Below are 20,660 nucleotides of genomic sequence, written 5' to 3' on the forward strand. Positions count from 1 at the left end.
CATATGCCACCGCACCCATCACTGCCAGTTCTTAAGATCTTATGTTAGTGTTGATTCTTGAAATTTAAAAGAAGAAAGAATTACAGTAACTTACCTCAATTTGTGTATGATTGGGTGCATATGTGTGTACATGTGTGCACAAGGGGTTGAACTCAGGACTTCACACATGCTCAGTGCACACTTTACCAATGAGCTCTAGCATGTGATTTTACAATCTCTAGCATGTGATTTTATTTTTTAATGATTGAAAGAATTTGAGGGGAACTAAGATGTGTTTGAATGTACTGGTTTTGCTGAACTATCATAGGTATTAGAGAATATAGGAGGCAAGGCTATAAATAAAATTCAAGAGATATAGAGTCTAAATGATAAATGACTCCATCACTGTCCATGCATAGTGACATTGAAAAGTTACTTAAGATTAGTAGAAGTCAGGAATCTGATGAATTTGTGTCATCTCCTTAAAGGAAAAAAGGTTTCATGGGGCACTAAAACAAAATAAAATATACTTTCTCTCTTTTTTATTAATAATACTTTCCAAAGGAAATTAATTTGCTAGTCATATACTTGTCAGGAAAAGTGTATTGAAACTAAATATAGTGTGTTCCTTCTTAAAAAGTGGGGGATGGTTGAGTGGGAAGAAAGAAATTGGCACGTTTAAGACTCCAAAAACAGCTTTATATTTTTCAGAAAATTAAATATTTTGATAAATGATTTTTGAAACAGAACTTTTTTTTCTAAAATATGTTGTTTATAGGGAGATTGGTGGACGGCTCCTCATGGTAGAAACTCGACTTCCAAATGATTTGGCTGAGTTTGAGGGAGACTTTTCCTTAGAAGGACTTCGTCTGTGGAAAACAGCATTCTCAGCAATGACTCAGAATCCAAGACCAGGGTCACCCCTTCGTAATGGCCAAGCAGTTGTCAATAAAGGGTTCAATAATAACCATAAAATGGTTGAAGATAAAAAAATTGTGATTATGCCTTGCAAATGTGCCCCAAGTCGACAGCTGGTTCAAGCCTGGCTTCAAGCCAAAGAAGAATATGAACGTTCTAAGAAGCTGCCTAAAACTGAGCCAACTGGAGTTGTAAAATCTGTTGAGAACTTCAGCCCATTAGTTAACCCAGATGACAAACCTGTAGTGTCTCCACAACTGGATGCAAGCGCACATATACATCCCACTATAGTACATACTAAGGAAGATATTGATAACTCTCGGATTGCTTTACAAGCACCAACCACAGGATGCAGTCGAACTGCAAGTGGAAGTCAGATACTGCAACCTATTGCCTCTGCAAGTAATCCTGAGAAAGATGAAGATGATGATAACCATTATATTAGTTTTAGCTCTCCTGATTCCCCAGTAATTCCCCCGTGGCAAGAAGGAACACCCACAGATTCCAAAGCATTAAATGGAAATGACAGACCTTCAGCACCAGTAGATGAGCTACGTTCCCTGGATGTTGAAAACTTTATAAAGCCAATAAAAGATAGTACACAGAAAAGCCCCTGCAGTGAGTCCCAGGAGCCTCTGGCAATCTCTCCGATTAATGCTAGGGCAAGAACTGGGAAATGTGACTTACTTTGCCTTCATAGTACACCAGTTACACAGAGAAAACATCTGGAAAGGCTTCCTGAGGCCACTTGTTTTAGCCCTTTATCAACAGGTAAGTGTATAAATAATGGAAAGGCTAAAAAGTGATTTCATAGTTAGAAATGAAGATAACATTAGACGTTGGTATAATGAAAGTCAGCTGTTTGAATGAAATTGTAGCTTGGCAAATAGATTATTATGTCTTATAATCATTATATTTAAACTTTTTCATGTTTTTACTGTGAAATTACTTCTATCTGCTTCCATCCTGTCTTCTTACCGTCTAGATGAATTATGGAGCCCTCTTAGAAACTGTACCTTCTTTTTAACTTGATCTCCCCCCGCCTTTTAACATATACATAAATCTCTTCCACCTTTTAGAATAGAAATAAATCCAAAAATTTTTCTTGACTTTATATCTTCAACCAGCTTCTTCTCTTTCTCTTCCTCTTCAAAGCCAAATTTCTTAGGATTTCTCTTAATTTGACAGCCCCATTTATTTGCTTGCTGTTCATTCACCCTAAACTTCATTTGTGCTCCTATCATTCTTTTATTGCAGTTTTTTGTCAAGATTCTTAATAAGTTCTTACATCTGACACCAATGGATTTATTTCAGTCTTTTTATCACATATCTTTCAAAATAAGCATTGTCACATTGATCTTCCTTATTGGACCTTCTCCTGTTGGCTATCCTCCTACTTCTGTTTCTTTCTATTGGCTTTCCTTTGAAACTTATTTCCTTATTCTCAGTTATTATTTAAATGTTAAAAATTTATTAAGGTTTGACCTTCAGCCTTCTTTATATTTTTTTCCTAAATGATCTAATTCCTGTTCACAGAATTAACGTAGGTAACTCACAAATTTATATTTCCAGTTCAGAGCTCTCTTTTAAGCCCCACAATACTATGTTCAGCTGCCTAATTGGCATTTCATTTGAATGCTCAAAGGCATTACAAGATCAATATTTTTAAAGTTAATTCATAGTCTCACTGCGCACATTTACCACCACTTCCCTAACCCCTTTATAAACACATATACGTGCCCACACATAGAAATCCATATTGTCTTCTTTCAGTTCTCTTTATCTCTTCTTCTTTCAGTTCTCTTTATCTCAATTAATAGTACTGCCATCTCTAGTCAACTACACTACTCAGAAACACTTTTATTTGTAGCACCCACCTGACTCCCTAAATATTCACCCTGTGGTGTCCAATCCATCTGTCACTTACTTAACTCCTAAATAACTCAAATTGATCTACTTACGAATTGTCATTATCTCTTTCCTGGGCTTCTTGCCTTCTTGCCCACTCTTACAATCTCTAGATTTTTTGCCCAGTAATTTGGAAAAATGCCTAATCCACTTCTAGTTAATTATTGCTCTTAAGATTTTAGCTCAAAGATGCCTTACTTACCTTTACCAGAAAAAAAATTCCCAATTATGTTCCCCTTTGTTGTATTTATCCCAGTTATGTAGTGGTTTCTCCTTACCCACAGGTTTACTTTCAGCAGTTTCAGTTATCAACAACTGTGGTCCAAAAATATTAAATATAAAGTTATATTAAATAAGCAATTTATAAGTTGTATGATTCTGAGTAGTATCTTTTTCAGGATGTGAATTGAATCATCCCTTTACTTAGCATATTCGTGCTCTATATGCTGCCCTCTCTAGTCACTTAGTAGCTATCTTAGTTATCAGCTGCTGCAGAGTAGCAGTTTTTATGATCAGGTAATCCTTACTTTACTTAATAATGGCCCCAAGAGCAAGAACAGCAATGCTGGGAATGCAAATATGCCATAAAGTACTTCCTTGAAGGAAGAAGGTAAAGGTATAAGAGGTTATTTTGAGAAAGAGACCATATTCATTGACCTTTCATCATAGTATATTGTTATAATTGTTCTACTTTATTATTACCTATCTCTTACTGTACTGATTCATAAATAAAACATTGTTGTAGTTTTGTATGTATTAGAAATGATATAGAGTTCAGTACTATTGGTAGTTTTGAACCTCCACAGGGTTCTTAGAATATATCCTCTACACATAAAGAAGACTGCTTTAATTTCACTTTGCTATCTGTATGGTGAATTTCTGATTCTCTCCAGATCCCATGAAAGCAAGAAATATGTCTTTTCATCATAAATACTTGATAAATAAGTGATTAATTGATTCCCAAGAGTAATGACTAAGATTTTAAAAACCTCAATAAATAAAACCTAAGTGTATGTAAAAATGCAAAATTTTAAAGTTATTTTGGAGGGCATCAGAGATTTGAATTAGTTTCATTTTTAAATTATTAAATCTTTGGGGGGAATTTATAGGACAGTACTCAAAATGGTAACTAAATATTTGGAACAACAAAAGTTTTTTAAAAAACAGAAGCAGGTAATTTCAATGTTCAAGTTAAAAATGAAATTTCTTTCTACAGAACCAAAAACCCAGAAGTTGAGTAATAAGAAAGGAAGTAATACTGACACTCTTAGAAGAGTACTCTTAACAACACAAGTGAAGGTAACTATACTAACATATTTACAGATCAGTGGAAGATCCAGACTTATTTTTAGATTTCAGTTAGATAATTAATAATTTCATGTCTCAATTAAAGATTTTTATTACTTATATTTTTGCATCATTATTTACGTATCTTTGAGACAACAAGAAATTGCCTATTTTTTAGTTTATTTTTTGTTGTTGGGATCTAAAAGATTCTTATATGTAAATACACATATTACAGAGAAAGTGAATATGATAGCCAAAATGTGGATTATGAGGATACAAATACATTAACTGATTACTGGCAAAATCAGAACAATCCATGACAACAGAGCTCAAGTAAGTGATTTTTGATCCCACCAAAAATATATCCTTTTTCTTGGTTTATTACTTTTTTCTCAAATATAACTTAATTTTTAAAATTTATTTCACTAAATAGCAAACGAAAACAACATTATTTACTACTGAAACTAAAAAGTTAAAACTGTCTTTATTCAGTTACTAAAAATATAGTAACCTAGAAGTATATGGTTATGTGAAAAAAAGCATACATTAGACATGTATACTTGGAAATACATGATGAAAATCACGTCTGTGGTGGCCACTTATAAATATTATTAACTACATAAAATATACTTTAGTATTTATATCCTGAAGTCATACTTGTTAAACATTTATTTATAAAATTATTAAATTATAAACTATATATATTAAAAACAAATACCTGTGAGTTGTAAACATAAATCAACATTTGGGGGGAATGGTTAATGGATTTAGAAACCAGGAAAAATATTTTACAAAATAAAAAGATGCAAAGATGTTATTTTTTCTACGTACTTGAAGATTATTTACAATATTTTTTGTATTACTACAATACTACATGTATCAGAATTTCGAATCTTTCACAGACTTTAGCTAATGTAGTTGTAAATAAACTACTTACTTGTCTTACTTTCAGGAAAGCAAATAAATAAATAAATAAATATCCATGTGGTATAAATGTTTTAGCTGTCTACAAAACTGTCATTTCAGTGTTTGGGGCTTGTAAACTCAAAGATCAACATATGGTTGCTTGTAGATTATAGCAGATATTTGACATATGTATATGCAGTTATTAGAATGAAAAGAATAATAAGAGTTTTTTCTTGAACTTAAAAAAGAGATAATACAAGTTTAGCAATTCTAAGTATATGAAGCATACTACCTAAATGTGAATAAGTAATTAAAAGAAAGAAAATGATTACTCATGATCTTTTTTTGGCTTTTTTTTTTTTTTTAATAGAATCAATTTGCAGCAGTAAATACCCCAAAGAAAGAAACTTCTCAGATTGATGGACCATCTTTAAATAATACTTACGGTTTCAAAGTCAGCATACAAAACTTACAGGAGGCAAAAGCTTTACATGAGGTAAAACTACAACAGTAAGGACTCATTCACTGTTTTTATCTGTTAGGTTTTATTCTATAGAACAAATGTGGGAATTTTTTAGTGAGAGAAGTACACATTGAATTCTATCCTTGTTAATCTTCATTTTTTTTAATTGTATTTATATGAAGTAGAAAACCTTTTAAAGCATTCATTACTTGCTGAGACAGTTTTGTGGTTTCACAATGTTCACAAATCTGATAACTGGAATTTAGTTTCTAGAAGCTAAAATTAGAAAAATTTTGAAATATTAGAATTATGTGTTACAAAACCTTTTATTTTGATATTATACTAGGATGTTACATCACATTTCTATTATCTGGTTGGCTCAGTAGATTAAAACTTGCTATAAAAGAGGATGAATTCATTTATTCACATAATTTCTATGTAATTTACTTACTTTAATGTTACAAACCATATGCCAAAGACTAGGACAGTGTCTTATAATAATGTATATCAATACAATATGGATTGGAAAGAATATGTAAATTTATCTCTACTCTAAATTTATCCATATTACAGAAAACTCAGAGCATGTATCTGACTGACAATAAGATGGAAATTTGAGTGTATTTTTTTAATTATGCTTTCATTATGGCAACCACTAGCAACATGTCTACTGAGAATTTAAAATTTAGCCTATACAACTGAAGAACTAAATTTTAAGTTTTATTTAATTTTAATTAATTTAGATTTAAAAACTGATAATTGTTTATTAGAAAATGTTTTAAGGATGTTTAAAACAACTTAGTCATGTACAATAAGCTTTCAACTGTAAATTTTATGAAATCTAAATGTAGATCAAGTGTTTTGTTAAAAAATTCAGAATTCAGGTCTAGGGATATACCTCAGTTGGTAGAGTGCTTGCCTCTCATGCACAAGGCCCTGGGTTCAATCCTTAGCATGACCCCTCAAAAAAAAAAAAAAAAAGCATCCACATTGAGATGGGTGGTATAAATGTAAAATACATATTGATTACAGTAGGTAAAAGAATATAAAGTATCTCATTAGCAATTTTTTATATTGGTTACATATTAAAATAATAATATTTTAGATGTACAGGTTGAGCATCTCTAATTCAAAAATACAGAGTCTTAAACTTTTTGAGCACTGACATGGTGCTCTAAGTGGGAAATCCCACACCTGACTTCATATGATTGAGTTGCAGTCAAAGCACAATGCACTAAAAATATTGTGTAAAATTACTCTTCAGGTTAGGGGTATGAGGTGTATAAGAGACACAGATGAGTTTTGCATTTAGATTTGGATCCCATCTCTGAGATACTTCTCATTATATGTGTGCAGACATGTCAAAATCCAAAACACTGCTGGTCTCAAGCATTTTGGATAAGGAATTATCAACCTCTATTTGATTCTATTTTTAAAAAGTTTTTATATTAGTTAAACCTATTTTTACTTTTTTTAGTGTGGCTACTAGAAAAATTTTAATTACATAGGGCGTCTATGATATCCTGTTGGACAGTGTTAGTTTATATAGCTATTTTATGTCTTTGCTCTTAAGTCAGAATTAGTAACCACCCATAGTGGCAATTTGTTTTTATTAGAATTAGATTAGAACATAGCCTTGCACCCTCATATATTCACTTGTGCATTTTTTTTTCATTCAGTAGCATTCATGTAGTTCCTATTTTTTACCTGACCTTATTTTAGCCCCTAAAGCCCAGATAAATTGGGGAATATTTATCAATAAAATGTACACCCACAATTAAAAATTAAATACTTCATCAAAAAGTATTTATTAAGGCAAAATTGATAGACCTTAGCAAAAAGATTTGTTATACTTGGTTATTCTCTAATTATTTGAAAATTATAATTTTCTATTTACTTGTTATAGGTATATGTACTTTGTTCTGTGCAATCCTATTTCAGAGTCCTCTTCAAGTTAAAGCCACTTAGGATATCTGGTTGGTGGTCACTGACGCTTCTGACAAATACACAGTTCTAACAGCCACCTGCTGGTCAAAACAGGAAATGAACTGCAGAAATCTGCTACACTCTTACTTTCTCTAGGAAACTGTCCAGAGCTTCTCACTTTCTTGCCATTAACCTAGGCTAATCTCTTCTTCTGCATATCAATACTCAGAAGAAAAAGGATTCTTGTTCCCCTTGTCACCTACCTCTTGCCTAATCACAGTCATTAAATCTGTCTTGACAACTTTTTTATTCTGTTTGCTTAAAATAACATCCCTAAAGTGTGAAAATTGGTCTAGTAATGAAATCAACCTCAAAATACTTGTGACCTAAAGTTGTCTTCCCAGTATTCTCCATAGTCTTTCTACGCATTCATCCTTCTCTAATTAGACCAGTTGCTTTGTTCTGTTTGGGTTTGAGAGAGACGTTTTCCATTTAAGTTTTTTTTTGTTTAATTTATCAAATTTAATGCATGTGGGGCTGGAGTTGTAGCTCAGTGGTAGAGTGCTTGCCTAGCATGTGTGAGGCACTGGGTTCAATCCTCAGCACCACATAAAAATAAAGACATTGTGTTCATATACAATTAAAAAATTTTTTAATTTAATTCATGCTAATTGTTAAAAATAGTTATTTTCTTAGCCCCCTATTTTATTTTTTCTTTATTAATAGCATATTTTAAGTAGGAATTTTTTAAAAAAGAGAATCTCACTTTTTAGTTCAAATTATAGATACAGCTATAGATTAAATAACTGTAAAGAATAAAATGTAACAAATTCTGTTTTGAACCACTTGACTAGTCATTCTCTTTCTCAAACAGGAATTGAGAGACATTGCATATTTCTAAGACAAATAGTTTCAAGTATTTTCATTGAGAAATTATAGGATAAATTTTCTAAAATAAATACATGAATTCATTTAAACTATTCTTAAATATTTACTTGTAGTGAATCTGTGGAGTGTTAAATTGTCTATAATTTTATGAACATCTCCTTAGGGTCTTAGTGAAACATACTTCTTTGAGCATGCATTTCTCAAAAACTTTTTTAAATATTATTTTTATTTTCTTTCATAGATACAAAATCTTACCCTAATCAGTGTGGAGTTACATGCTCGAACCAGACGAGACTTAGAACCAGATCCTGAATTTGACCCAATCTGTGCTCTGTTCTACTGCATCTCATCTGACACTCCACTACCAGATACTGAGAAAACAGAACTCACAGGTGTAATAGTGATTGATAAAGATAAGACAGTCTCTAGTCAAGGTATTGTTAATTTTATTAAGGATATACTGCCCACTCTAGGATGACTCTTTTAACGGGGAGAATTTCTGTGCTAGAGATCTAATCCAAGCAAGCATAAGGACTCATTTCTAGAATGTTTGTTCAGGTAGGGAGTAGGACGCTGTGGGTAACTTTGTCCTATATTCATTATTCTTGCTTGAATTATTGTCAAAAATCAGAAGTGGCCTGGGTATATGGCTCAGTGGTAGAGCATTTCCCTTGCATAATTGAGGCCCTAGGTTCCATCCTCAGCACTGCAGGAAAAAAATCAGAAACAATATGATATAAAGATTTTAATAACATTTCATGAAATACTAATTGTTCATATAGAATCCAAATGATTATGTATCTCTAGCTTGAGTAGACAGTTTCCTTATGTATGCATTTGCAGGTATTTTGCTGCTAACATATTATTTCTCTTTGCTTTAAGAAGTTAAGTTAGGGGGCTGGGGATGTGGCTCAAGTGGTAGCACGCTCGCCTGGCATGCGTGCGGCCCGGGTTCGATCCTCACCACCACATACAAACAAAGATGTTGTGTCCGCCGAGAACTAAAAAAAAAATTAAAAAAAAAGAAGTTAAGTTAGTACTATAAGTGAAAAAGATTTTTAAGAGATTTCCAACTTTGCTTATATCTCTTTCAAAATACATATACTTTTGGTTTAAAGGTTCTTTATAAAATGTACCATATAAGCATTTTATAAATTTCAAGTACTTCTCTGCAGTTTTAAATGCAGAGAAGTAAATTAGAAGTGAATTTAGCCCACTGAGGAAGAAGTCTTAGCACAGAGCAAAACCATATAAGAATTTGAAGTTTAATCAGTGCTGTATGTAGTTCAGCTGGCTCGTACCAACTGAAAAGCCAATTTTTGAATTTTCAAAATAGTTGATGTTACTTTTATATTTTGTAATCAGCCATGATGGGAAGTCTTAACATCTTTGAAATAGGCATGCATATCAGGACAAAAAGGACCTTTTCTGTCTTGAAGAGGTGGTGATATTAAGCATTTTCTAACATTTTATAGCATACTAGTAATTAAAATATGATCTGCTAAGCAAAGCTCTTAGCTTTGAAACAAAACAGAAATAATGTAATAAAATTTCTTTGCAGATGATGTTATTATCTGCAGAACTGTGTGAATGTATACTTTTTTAAATAACTGAAATTATGAAATTTGAAATTTTAATTGAAAAAGTTAGAAAACCTTTTAAGAAAGGTTTGGGTTAATTATATTTTTACTTTGGGGACTATGTTCTTAATTTGAAATATTTCCATAGCACACTTTCACTCAGAAGTAAAGGATAATATTCTATTTATGTTATATAATACAATACTGTTACATAGTATAACAGTGTTATATATACTAATCAATTTGTCTTTTTTTTAAAGATATCAGATATCAGAGCCCATTACTTATAAGATCTGGAATTACAGGATTAGAAGTTACATATGCTGCTGATGAGAAGGCACTTTTTCAAGAAATTACCAATATAATAAAGAGGTATTATTTGGGGTTTTTTTTCTGATTTTTTCTTGTCTTTTCTAGTTTGGTCTTTTCATACTAATGCAAATAATATAGATGAGGGTATGAAAGAGGAAAAGAGTCCCGTTCTGTAGCCTCTGAAAGTAAGTTTTTACTTTGGGAGCCAGCCACCATATCGGTGGTGTTGGTTTTGGTTATTGTTGTTACTGTTTTGTTTTGCTTTTTGTTCTGACCATTTGCTAATTGGTCTAGATGGTTGATAGTAAAATCTTTTAAGAATTTATAAAAAGGACTTTTAACCAAAATCATTTTAATTTAAAAATAAAATAAATGCCTCTTTTGCATTTTATCAAGAGTGTAACTTTTGGGAGCCATGGACTTCCTTATTAAATGCTTTCACTTAAGCTTTCTGCCCATTGGTAGGATTGGGCTAGAAAATATTCTTTGGATCCTGATGTACAGTTAAAAGCTGTCCTTTGGTATCTGTTAGATTTACCCCTTTCTGTTTTGCTCTCAGAGTTCAAAAAAGTTGAATTCTTTTTCATATAAAGACTGATATAATATTCTGCTTTAAAGATCAAATAATATTCTATAGACTCCACATCTGATTGAATCCCAGATAGGTTAATGTAAACCATTTTGAAAATTAGAGAATGTGTTTTCTGTAAAACAAAATCAAGTTAAATAACAGAGCATCAAAAATGTTGTGCTCTACCCATCATTCTAGGGAGGAAAAAAGAGAAAGCATTTGTATTACTTATAGCACTAGTGACTGAATAGATTCCTGTCCTTTTGCATTTTGCCATTATCAGTACCTTTTATCTTCTCACAGAAGTTGCCGTCAACATGTCAGATGCTTTAGTGCCCACATTTAATTCTGCAAACAACTTAGAAAAAGGAACACATGAGAGTTTTGATCGGTGCCATCTTGTACACTAGCACACATCCAATAAATTCCTCTACTTTGTATGCTTATTTTCTCCTTGTTGGTATATCCCAACATCAGATCAACACTGATAGAATTTTCTTGGCCATTTGCAAGCATGGTAACTTTCTTAAATGTCCGTGAAATGAATTATACTAATCACTAAGAAAACTGGGGTAAAGTTTGACAAACCTATTAGAAAAAAAGGTAACATTTTTAGTTCTTCAATATCCTTTATATGTTAGTCCAAGCAACTCTCCAAAATAATTATTCCATTCTTTCACCCATTTATTGAGTAGTAAACTCAAAACAGGCTTTGGTGTTAGCTAGCCCCGTATTTTTGTCTTGAAGCAAGTTGCATGTCTCTCTCACCCTTTGTTTTCCTTTTCTGTAAAATTAGTAATATATATGAGAATTAGATAAATTAATGCATTACCTCTTAGCTTGGTGTCTGGTACATAGTATTTCCTGTGTAAGTACAGTGCTGCTGCTAAGATAAATATAAAAATGAATAAAATGTAGTTGTGTTCTTATAAAAATGTTTATTGTTTTTATTTTTCTTTTTTTAATTGGTACATTATAGTTATACATAATGATGAAATTCATCATTACATATTTGTACACGCACACAATATATTTTTCCATTCTTAATATTTATTTCCTTAGGTGGCAAATATAAAAAGCATTCTAAAGTGATATTAAATAAAATCAAATCCATTAATTTCTTGTCAGTAATTTTTTTATTTTCATATATACTTTATTAATAATTTTATATTTTCCCTTGTGCCCCTAACTTAGATTTATAAACTATGATTCCTCTCTTTTTCCTGCATCCATGTGTACATTGCGTTCTACCTCTTTAACCTCAGAATTATTTTTCAGGTTTATTTCCCCCTCCTACCCATTATCTCTACCCTAGTTAGACCACACTGATCTCATCTGTACAGATGTTAGTGAGTTATTTAAAATATTAACTGTGAAGTAGCTTTCTCTACTTAAAGAAATAAAAACATTTTCCTATTTCTGCTGCTTCAGTGTTCTCCACAGTTTTTATTATCATTATTATTATTCACTACTAATCCCATCTACCCAATCTTTTTCTTTTTGTGACTTAGAAACCTGATAGAGTGAATGAAACTCAGTAGAAATTAAAGAATAAATCAATATGACTTTGTTATTGTCACCAAATATTTTCACAAAAGAAAATTTTGTTTTTTGGCCTTTGAACTTGATATAGATGTTTTCTTAGCTTTTCAAGTCTATTAAGACTATGTTTATATATGAATACAGTACCAGTGAAATTCCACATCATGTACCACCATGAGAATGGGAGATCCTAATTAGAATAAATTATAGGACTAGAATTTAATGTATAAATAATATGCCAAAATACCCTCTACTGTCATGTATATCTAAAAAGAACAATTAAAAAAAAAAAAAAAAGACTAATGAGACTCCAGGTCAAAATATATGTAGTATAACTGAAAAAAATATTGGAACAACTGCCATATTATTCTAAGGGAACAAAATCTGTGAAATAAATCTATTAAGAGACGCATAGGAGCCGGCCATAGTGGCACATGCCTGTAATCTCCAAAGGCTCAGGAGGCTGAGGCAGGAGGATCAGGAGTTCAAAGCCAGCCTCAGCAAAAACAAGGCACTTGGCAACTCAGTGAAACTCTAAATAAAATACAAAATAAGACTGGGAATGTGGCTCAGTGGTCAAGTGACTCATTCCCCTCACACACACACCCAAAAAAAAGAGAGCAATAGGGTCCCTTTTTTGTTTTGGTTTTCAGTAGTCATTTCTGAGTAGTAGTAGTAGTTTATAAAAATAGACAACTTTTTAATTGAAATCTTTCAAAACATTATCAAAAACTAAGTGTTTATGCCACAGCAGAATAATAAATAGCTGATAGAAATAATAATTCTTGAGATAACAAGATGTTTCATGAATTGTTTAAGTGAATTAGAATAACTATCTGTGAAAGGAGCTAAAAGGGAAGGGCTTACAATACTCTGGCATCTTCTTTATGTTCCAACAATGCTTAGAAACATATGTGATGAGAACTCCAGGAATCTTCCAGTTTCTTAAGATCAGAGTCAACCATGGCTACATTGTAATGCTTGTTCTGATTCTCTCTCAGTACTTCAGAAGCCATTAACAATAGGGTTTTTTGTATGTGTGCAAGAGTCCTTTAAATTTTCCATGACTCATGATCCTCAGAGTTAGTTTCTCAAAGTTAGCCATTAAAAAGCTTTACAAGGGTTGCACTGTACTAAATGTAGTACATCTTTTATTACCCTAAGAAAAGATTTTTAGTGGATAAGATGATAAAGTCAGTTTCAACACAGATATGGTAAAAGTGATATGTTGGAAGACTAAGGAGGAAGGGTGTTGGGATACTTCTCTTAGTACCCTGGGATCTTTCCAAGTTCCCTTTTCTGGATATTTATTTCATTGTGCTTATTGTCTTGCTGTTTCTTGCTTCTCCATGATCATACCACAATCTTGTTCTTTGTTCCAGAAATACCACTCATGTGACTCTACAAGAGGACATTTTATATAGGTTGATGAACTATTTGACTGTTTTATTACATTAATAATTGTTTATTAAATTAAGCCATTTTTTAGAAATTTCCACCATATTTGTATAGAGGAAAACACATGCATAATATGTACATTATCTTTTTCTCCAACAGCACTGGGGGCTACTCTGCAAATCTGTGATGTAATAATGGATCATGAGCTGATCACTAGATATTAAAATTTATATTACCTAATACACTTTCAAGGGCCTTTAAGAAATAGGAAAAAAAGAAAGGATACTCTTGGAGAAGTTTTTACCTAGTTCTTTTGATATCAGACTTAAATACTCCAGAATTAGAAATAGGACATTTTAGTAACATCATAATTTCTATTGACCAATGAAACTAAAGCAATTCAACCCTCACTTTTTTTAAAAAAAAAAATTTTTAGTTGTAGATGGCCACAATATCTTTGTTTTTATATATATATATATATATATATATATATATATATATATATATATATATATATAGTGCTGAGGATCGAACCCCGTGCCTCACACATGCAAGGCAAACACTCAACCACTGAGCTACATACAACCCTGGCCCTCAACACTCACTTTTTAAAAGCATCTATGGAAGTCTGATAAAATATTAGCAAACCAGTTCTAAATATTTGGTGATCTGCTTATGCTCCATTGTTATACCATGAGTAGCTATAGATGGTTAGAGCAATAAATTAGTATGATCTAATATTGTAGACAATGACTGAGACTTAAGGTATTAGATGACATAATTTGAACAGGTCACACATCCCACAATTCAGAATGACTTTGTGACTAGTGTGTAAAATCCCAAATTTTTTTGTGTGGGAGGGACAGGTACCGGGGATTGAACCTAGGGGCACTCGGTCCATCTAATAGCCCTATTTTGTGTTTTATTTAGAGGCAGGGTCTCACTGAGTCACTTAGCACCTTGCTTTTGCTGAGGCTTACTTTGAACTTGTGATCCTCCTACATCAGCCTCCTGAGTCGCTGGGATTATAGGCAGGCTACACCATGCCAGCTTTAAAATCCTTATTTTCCTTTCTGTAACCAAATATTTCTTCATAATGATCACAACAAAGACACTCCAAGAGGAGCCACAAAGAGACTCCTGAGTTAGGTGCAGTTTGTTGTTTAACTTTACCAATGTAGCTGTGTAACCACAATGAACACATTTTTCTAGATTCTTATGCCTTCCTTCCCCTTATTAATCTCAGTTAATATTTCAGTGTACCATTAAACAGTCGTCTTCCTCTTAAGAGGACAAACTTGTATTACTTTGGCCTAACTTCATGTGAGAAATAAGTCATTATTAAAATTAAGTAAGAAAAGGAAGATTTTTCTTTTCCATTCTCTGCATTAAAACTATTTAAGAGCAGTATGGATTAGAAGGAAAGAAGGGGCAACAGACAACCTAGAGGATCTTTTTCCAAATACTATATGCACAAATGCCTTCACACTTCACTCTCCCCTGCATATATCATATTCTCAGTTGTACCATCACTCCTGTACATCAGTGGTAGTGGTCTGCATTCGATCCCAATTTCTATCAGCCTCTTTCCCAAGTCACATCAAATACTTAGTCCTAGAAAAACCATGCTTATTTTACAAAAGTTAACTTCAGTTCATTTCTTCTTATGTAAATTTTCCATAGGAACCACTCTATCATCCCTTCCCCATCTGCAATTCATTATAGAATATAGATTTTTATTTTTATACCCTCTATCATGAAGAAATGAGTTCTTTTAGTTAAACGTCCAAATGTATGGTCCTTATTTCATTTTCCCTTTCTTCTTTAGGTATGATCCCGATATTCTGCTAGGATATGAGATTCAGATGCATTCCTGGGGCTACCTCTTACAAAGAGCTGCTGCCTTAAGTGTTGACTTATGTCAGATGATCTCTCGAGTACCAGGTATGTGGAGTTGTGAATGTTTTATGGCTTATCTGTCATAAAGTAGACAAAGACAAGATGTTAAAAAGTACTATTGTTTGTTCTAGCTCAGTTTTTAATACTAAATTTTGTTAAGTTCTAGATACAACTTTATAGAAAAATTTTAAAAATCAAGAAAAATTTTTTAAAAATTCCCCAATCTCATAGCTTCATATACTGTTAATGTTGTTTGTTGGGATTTTTTTCTCTTTTCAGTCATTTTTCATATGTAAATCTTTTTTTACATATAACTAGAATCATATCAAAGGGTGCATTTTTATTATGCTTCTTTGATCTAACATTCCTATCATAAGTACTTTCCTGTATTATGAGATAGTCTTCTTAATCATGTTGAAGCTGCATAATATTTCTTTGACTTATTTTACTCTTTTACCATATTGTATTCTACTTGTCTGGTTTATTTTTCTTCATTCGCTTGGTTAAGAAGGGACAAGAAGAGTAAAGATTAATAATTAACTTATTTATCATTAATTTTCAAGTATCAGGCTAAAAATTGCATGAATTTGAAGGCTGTTTCCAAAGGTTTGATTCTAACTGAAGAGGAGGGGTAATAATATTCATACCAAATTACTTACAGTTTATAAATCACTTTTTATATTTTTGGTTTTTTTAGAACTACAGAATTTTTATTGCATTTATTTTAGGCTCCCACAAGTCTTACTCGAACAAAATAACATATACTTTAGGGGGCTAAATGACCAAATATAAAATTGATAAAATTAATCGAGAGACCATTTCCAAGAGGATATGACTTCAGTAAAATGTCTTAAATGTTGATAAATTTAAATGAAAAGTTTGAAACTGGAGGATTTAAAGACAGTAATTATTTTGAGCTTTCAAAAGCTTAGAATGAAAGGCAGAGATACTTTAAGCTTTTCATTGTGTAAACTTTTTGTAGCTTCTATGTCTTTTGCATTTCAGGAATACATCTGTTTTTTTCAACATCTATTAGGATAGGAGAAATAACACTAGTGTTCAGATGGCCTTTTAATTAATTAGTTCTAACATGTAAGGCATATAACTTGGATCAGAAGAGTGACTAAAGTAAAGTACTGGGCTGGGGATTTTGGTCAGTGTTAGAGTGCTTGCCTAGTTGCCTAGTATGCATGAAGCTCTGGGTTCTATCAAAATACAAATTGTAGAGAATGTCTGGAGAAATCTTTGCTAGGCTGCTATCTAGCTATATGATGCCAGAAATTACTTACCAATCCATGTATAGAACTAACAGAATGATTATGAAATACAGCAGTACCTAAGATCAGAGTAAACATTATAAAAGTGGGGCTAGGGTGGTGGCTCAGTGGTAGAGTGCTCGCCTAGCATGCATGAGGCACTGGGTTCGATCCTCGACACCACATAAAAACAAACTAATGTATCCACCTTAAAAAAAAAAAATGAAACTTGTCGTATTAAAATAAAAGAAACACTGATAAATTTACAGAATATAATAGACATACAATATATGATAAATAATTTTGTTATTCCATTGCCTTTAATCAACAACATTCACATATTATATAAGAAAAACATATTAATTTCTTTTCTAGGTAGAATCATCAACTAAGAAACGGGGCTCAGAACTCTGTTTTCTAGGAGGAACTCTTCATCTCCATATACAGTTGAAAATTTCATGCTGAATATGAACATCATTAATTGATGTCAACAGATTTTCAGAGAATTGTTTAGGTTAAAAACTACCATTTCTTCCAAGAAATGACCAATTTATCAATGGACCTTTTTTATGCTAAAACCAAATAAATGCAGTAGCATTAGGTATTTATAAAAGTAACAGCAGAAATTACCAAATTTAATGAGGAAGGGGCTTATTATTTAAATATACAGTCATCCCTTGGTATCCATGGTCTGTATCCAGGTGTTCTGCATCCATGGATTCAACCAGCAATAGATCAAAATATATCTTTTTAAATTCATCTGTAGTGAGCATGTATGAACTGTTTTGGTTGCTATTATCCCCCTAAACAACACAATATAACAACTATTATTTTATTAAATATTCTAAATAATCTAGAAATGATTTAAAGTATATATATATATAGGAATAGATTTATGCAAATACTAAATCATTTTATATAAGGTATTTGAGCTCCACAGATTTTAGTATCTGCAGAGGATCCTGGAATCAATCCCCCACAGATACTGAGGGACAACACTCTATAGAAAAGAGGAAGGGAGAGTGGTATTTTCCAATATACTTATTTCTCAAAATTCCTTCATAATTTAAGGAAGAAAACTTGTTTTTATTTGTTTATTTTATTAAAAGTAATGATTATTTTTAATCCAATATAATGTAGACTCTGAATTTCATTTCACGCTTAATCTTCATCTTTAATTGTTGTCATTCTCATTTACTTTGGCATATTTTGCTTGAAAGTTTGTTTTCTGTGGGTCCTGATAAAATCTATATTCATTTCTATAGATGACAAAATGGAGAACAGATTTGCAGCTGAAAGAGATGACTATGGATCAGATACAATGAGTGAGATAAATATCGTTGGCCGAATTACACTGAATCTCTGGAGAATCATGAGAAATGAGGTAAAAAGTTTTATATAAAATTTTTGGCATATGAGATTGTGTCAGTATAGGAATTTAATCATTATAGAGTATTAGTACAGCCTACTATGTAACTTACGCTTTTTGCAAATTATTTTTATTATACTGTGGTAGATTTATAAATAACTACTTTCTAAAATGCAAAACTGAGGTTTTAGACTTTATTTTTTTTTAATTTTAATTTTTCTATTTGTGTCTGAGACAACAACTAAAAAGTCTACAGCTATAATAAGATACCGTGATATGTGTTGAATATTCTATAATTTCATCATTTTTTGCACTTAAAGCCAAGTGAAAATCTAAATCATATGATTTTATAGATAATGTTTACATTCTTGAAGTTGCCTGGTTTCTTCTATTGAATTGTTCTTATTCTCAGAACACAGAGTTCCTAGTGACATGGCATAAGATGTGGATGATACAGAGGTTGTAATGTATTTGGTATAGATATTCCATTATTTATTTCTAACTTCAGTCTCATATTGAATATATAAAAACAAGTAAATTACTGAACATTATTTTCAGGGGTCTTTTCATCTTTAAGTTCAGGGCCTTCTCTTGTCCTCACTGAATATTCAGGGAGAAAGGTTTTCTGATAATCTAGGCTGAATATATACATTTCTGATCTTTACTTATAAAATGTGAGTAACACCTGTGAGAAAGTTATGAGTTGGATATTTATCTCCCTGTCCTTTCCTCGTTGGGGGAAATTATCTTGTTTAGGTTTTATTGTTGTTTTTCCTAATCCAGAGTATTGCTGATAACTTGATAATTTTTATAAAATCCTGGGCTATGACTTTGGACAGAAGCTGGCCTTGAGAATTTTTCTTCATAGTAGAGGCTGTCAAACTATGTTTTCTACATTTGGATAGTTCCAGGGGTTCCTTTTTATTTATATCTTTTGTCCATATCTTCCTCATGATACTTAGGAGTTTCTAACTTCTTTTATTGTTTCTTCATGATTTTCTTTTTATAAACTACTCTTTATTCTTTATTTAAAAATCATGTAGGGGCGGGGGATGTAGCTTAATAGTAGAGTACTTACCTAGCATGTACAAGTCCCTAAATTCAATCCCTAGCACCAAAAAAAGTAAATAGTAAAATATTGTCGTCATATAAAACAATTTAAATGCAAAAAAGTATACTAAGTGAAAGTAAAACTCTTTTGTTTTCTCTAAGACATCTACTCAACAGTTGTCCTGCCAAATACAGTTTACAGTTAAAAGAAAATTATTTTCCTGTGTCTAATTTGAATTTTTAAATTCTGGGGTTTTGTTCTGTTTTTTATTGGTGCTTATAATTATACATAGTAGTGGGATTCATTGTTACATGTTTGTATATGCACACATACAACAGAACAATAGAATTTGGTGAGTTTTACCCCATACCTTCCTTTTCCCTCCCTGCCTCCCTTCCTCTGGTCTCCTTTCTCTACTCTTCAGATCTAACCAACTTCCTTTTCTGTCTCCCTCCTCCCTCCCTCCCTCCCTCCCTCCCTCTCTCTCTCTCTCTCATTTTTTTCTATGCTCCCCTCTCTCTGTCATTCTCTATGAGAGAGAACATATGATGCTTGAGTTTCTGAGTTTCAGTTAACATAATGCTTTCAAATTTCATCCATTTTCCTGCACATGACATAATTTCATTCTTTAGGACTGAAAAAAATAATTAATATACCGGTTTTCACTTGTCCTGAAACTTTAAACATAGAATTTCTGCTGTTCCCGAGTGACAAACACACTGCCTCTTAAAGAACTGCTTAGCTACTTCATTAAAAGAATAAATGACTCTTGCCCAGAAGATTATACTTAAAGGCCTTCTGGCTTATCTACTTAATCTTGGCCTTTCAAGAATTTGCCAAGTGGGTTGGAAACAAACTTGATTCCATTAAATAAATATGGGTGCCAGATGGATACCTGGTTGTAGGAAATGTAGCATAGCTGGTTTTCTGCCATAAAAGGGAGAAAGGCAGAACATATGAGTGTAGATGCTGATAGAAAGCAGATGTGATAATGAGAATCTGTGAACATTCTCTTATGATTGCTTCAATTTTCACAGTAAATTAGGGATCACTTCTGTGGTAAAGATGAGGATTGTAGAGAATTTTTTTAAATTTATTTTTTTGGTGATACTGTGGATTAAACCTAGGGACTCTCTACCACTAAGCTACACCCCCAGCTCTTTTTATTATTTATTTTGAAACAGGGTCTCACTAAGTTGCTGAGGCTGGCCTTGCTCGCAGTCCTCCTGCCTCAACCTCCCTAGTTGCTGGGATTACAGGTGTGTACCACTATACCCAGCTTGAAGAAACTTTTTGAAGAGTGTAAAATAGCTATCTAGGAGAATTCAACAGACAATAATTAAGAAAATATAAATTTGAGATTTGCATCAGAGAATTAAAGTGATACCTACCAGCTATGTCCAGATT

At 32.2% G+C, this 20,660-nt stretch overlaps 1 protein-coding gene across 4 annotated transcripts in view; it reads left to right on the forward strand.

Moving 5' to 3' along the window:
- Rev3l (REV3 like, DNA directed polymerase zeta catalytic subunit) overlaps positions 1-20,660 on the forward strand; it is a 185,109-nt gene that overhangs the window by 114,393 nt on the left and 50,056 nt on the right. For all 4 annotated transcript variants that reach the window (XR_011707713.1, XM_027928308.3, XM_071613117.1 and 1 more), the window contains 7 exons: positions 758-1,668; positions 4,022-4,104; positions 5,369-5,494; positions 8,517-8,709; positions 10,116-10,227; positions 15,507-15,622; positions 18,099-18,217. Coding sequence is in view for 3 of the 4 variants with exons in the window: in XM_027928308.3 (XP_027784109.2) it covers positions 758-1,668; positions 4,022-4,104; positions 5,369-5,494; positions 8,517-8,709; positions 10,116-10,227; positions 15,507-15,622; positions 18,099-18,217 (1,660 nt within the window). In the remaining variant the exon portion in view is untranslated. The remainder of the gene's footprint in view (positions 1-757; positions 1,669-4,021; positions 4,105-5,368; positions 5,495-8,516; positions 8,710-10,115; positions 10,228-15,506; positions 15,623-18,098; positions 18,218-20,660) is intronic.

Source organism: Marmota flaviventris, chromosome 6 (genome assembly GCF_047511675.1).
Source record: "Marmota flaviventris isolate mMarFla1 chromosome 6, mMarFla1.hap1, whole genome shotgun sequence".
Classification (NCBI taxonomy): domain Eukaryota; kingdom Metazoa; phylum Chordata; class Mammalia; order Rodentia; family Sciuridae; genus Marmota; species Marmota flaviventris.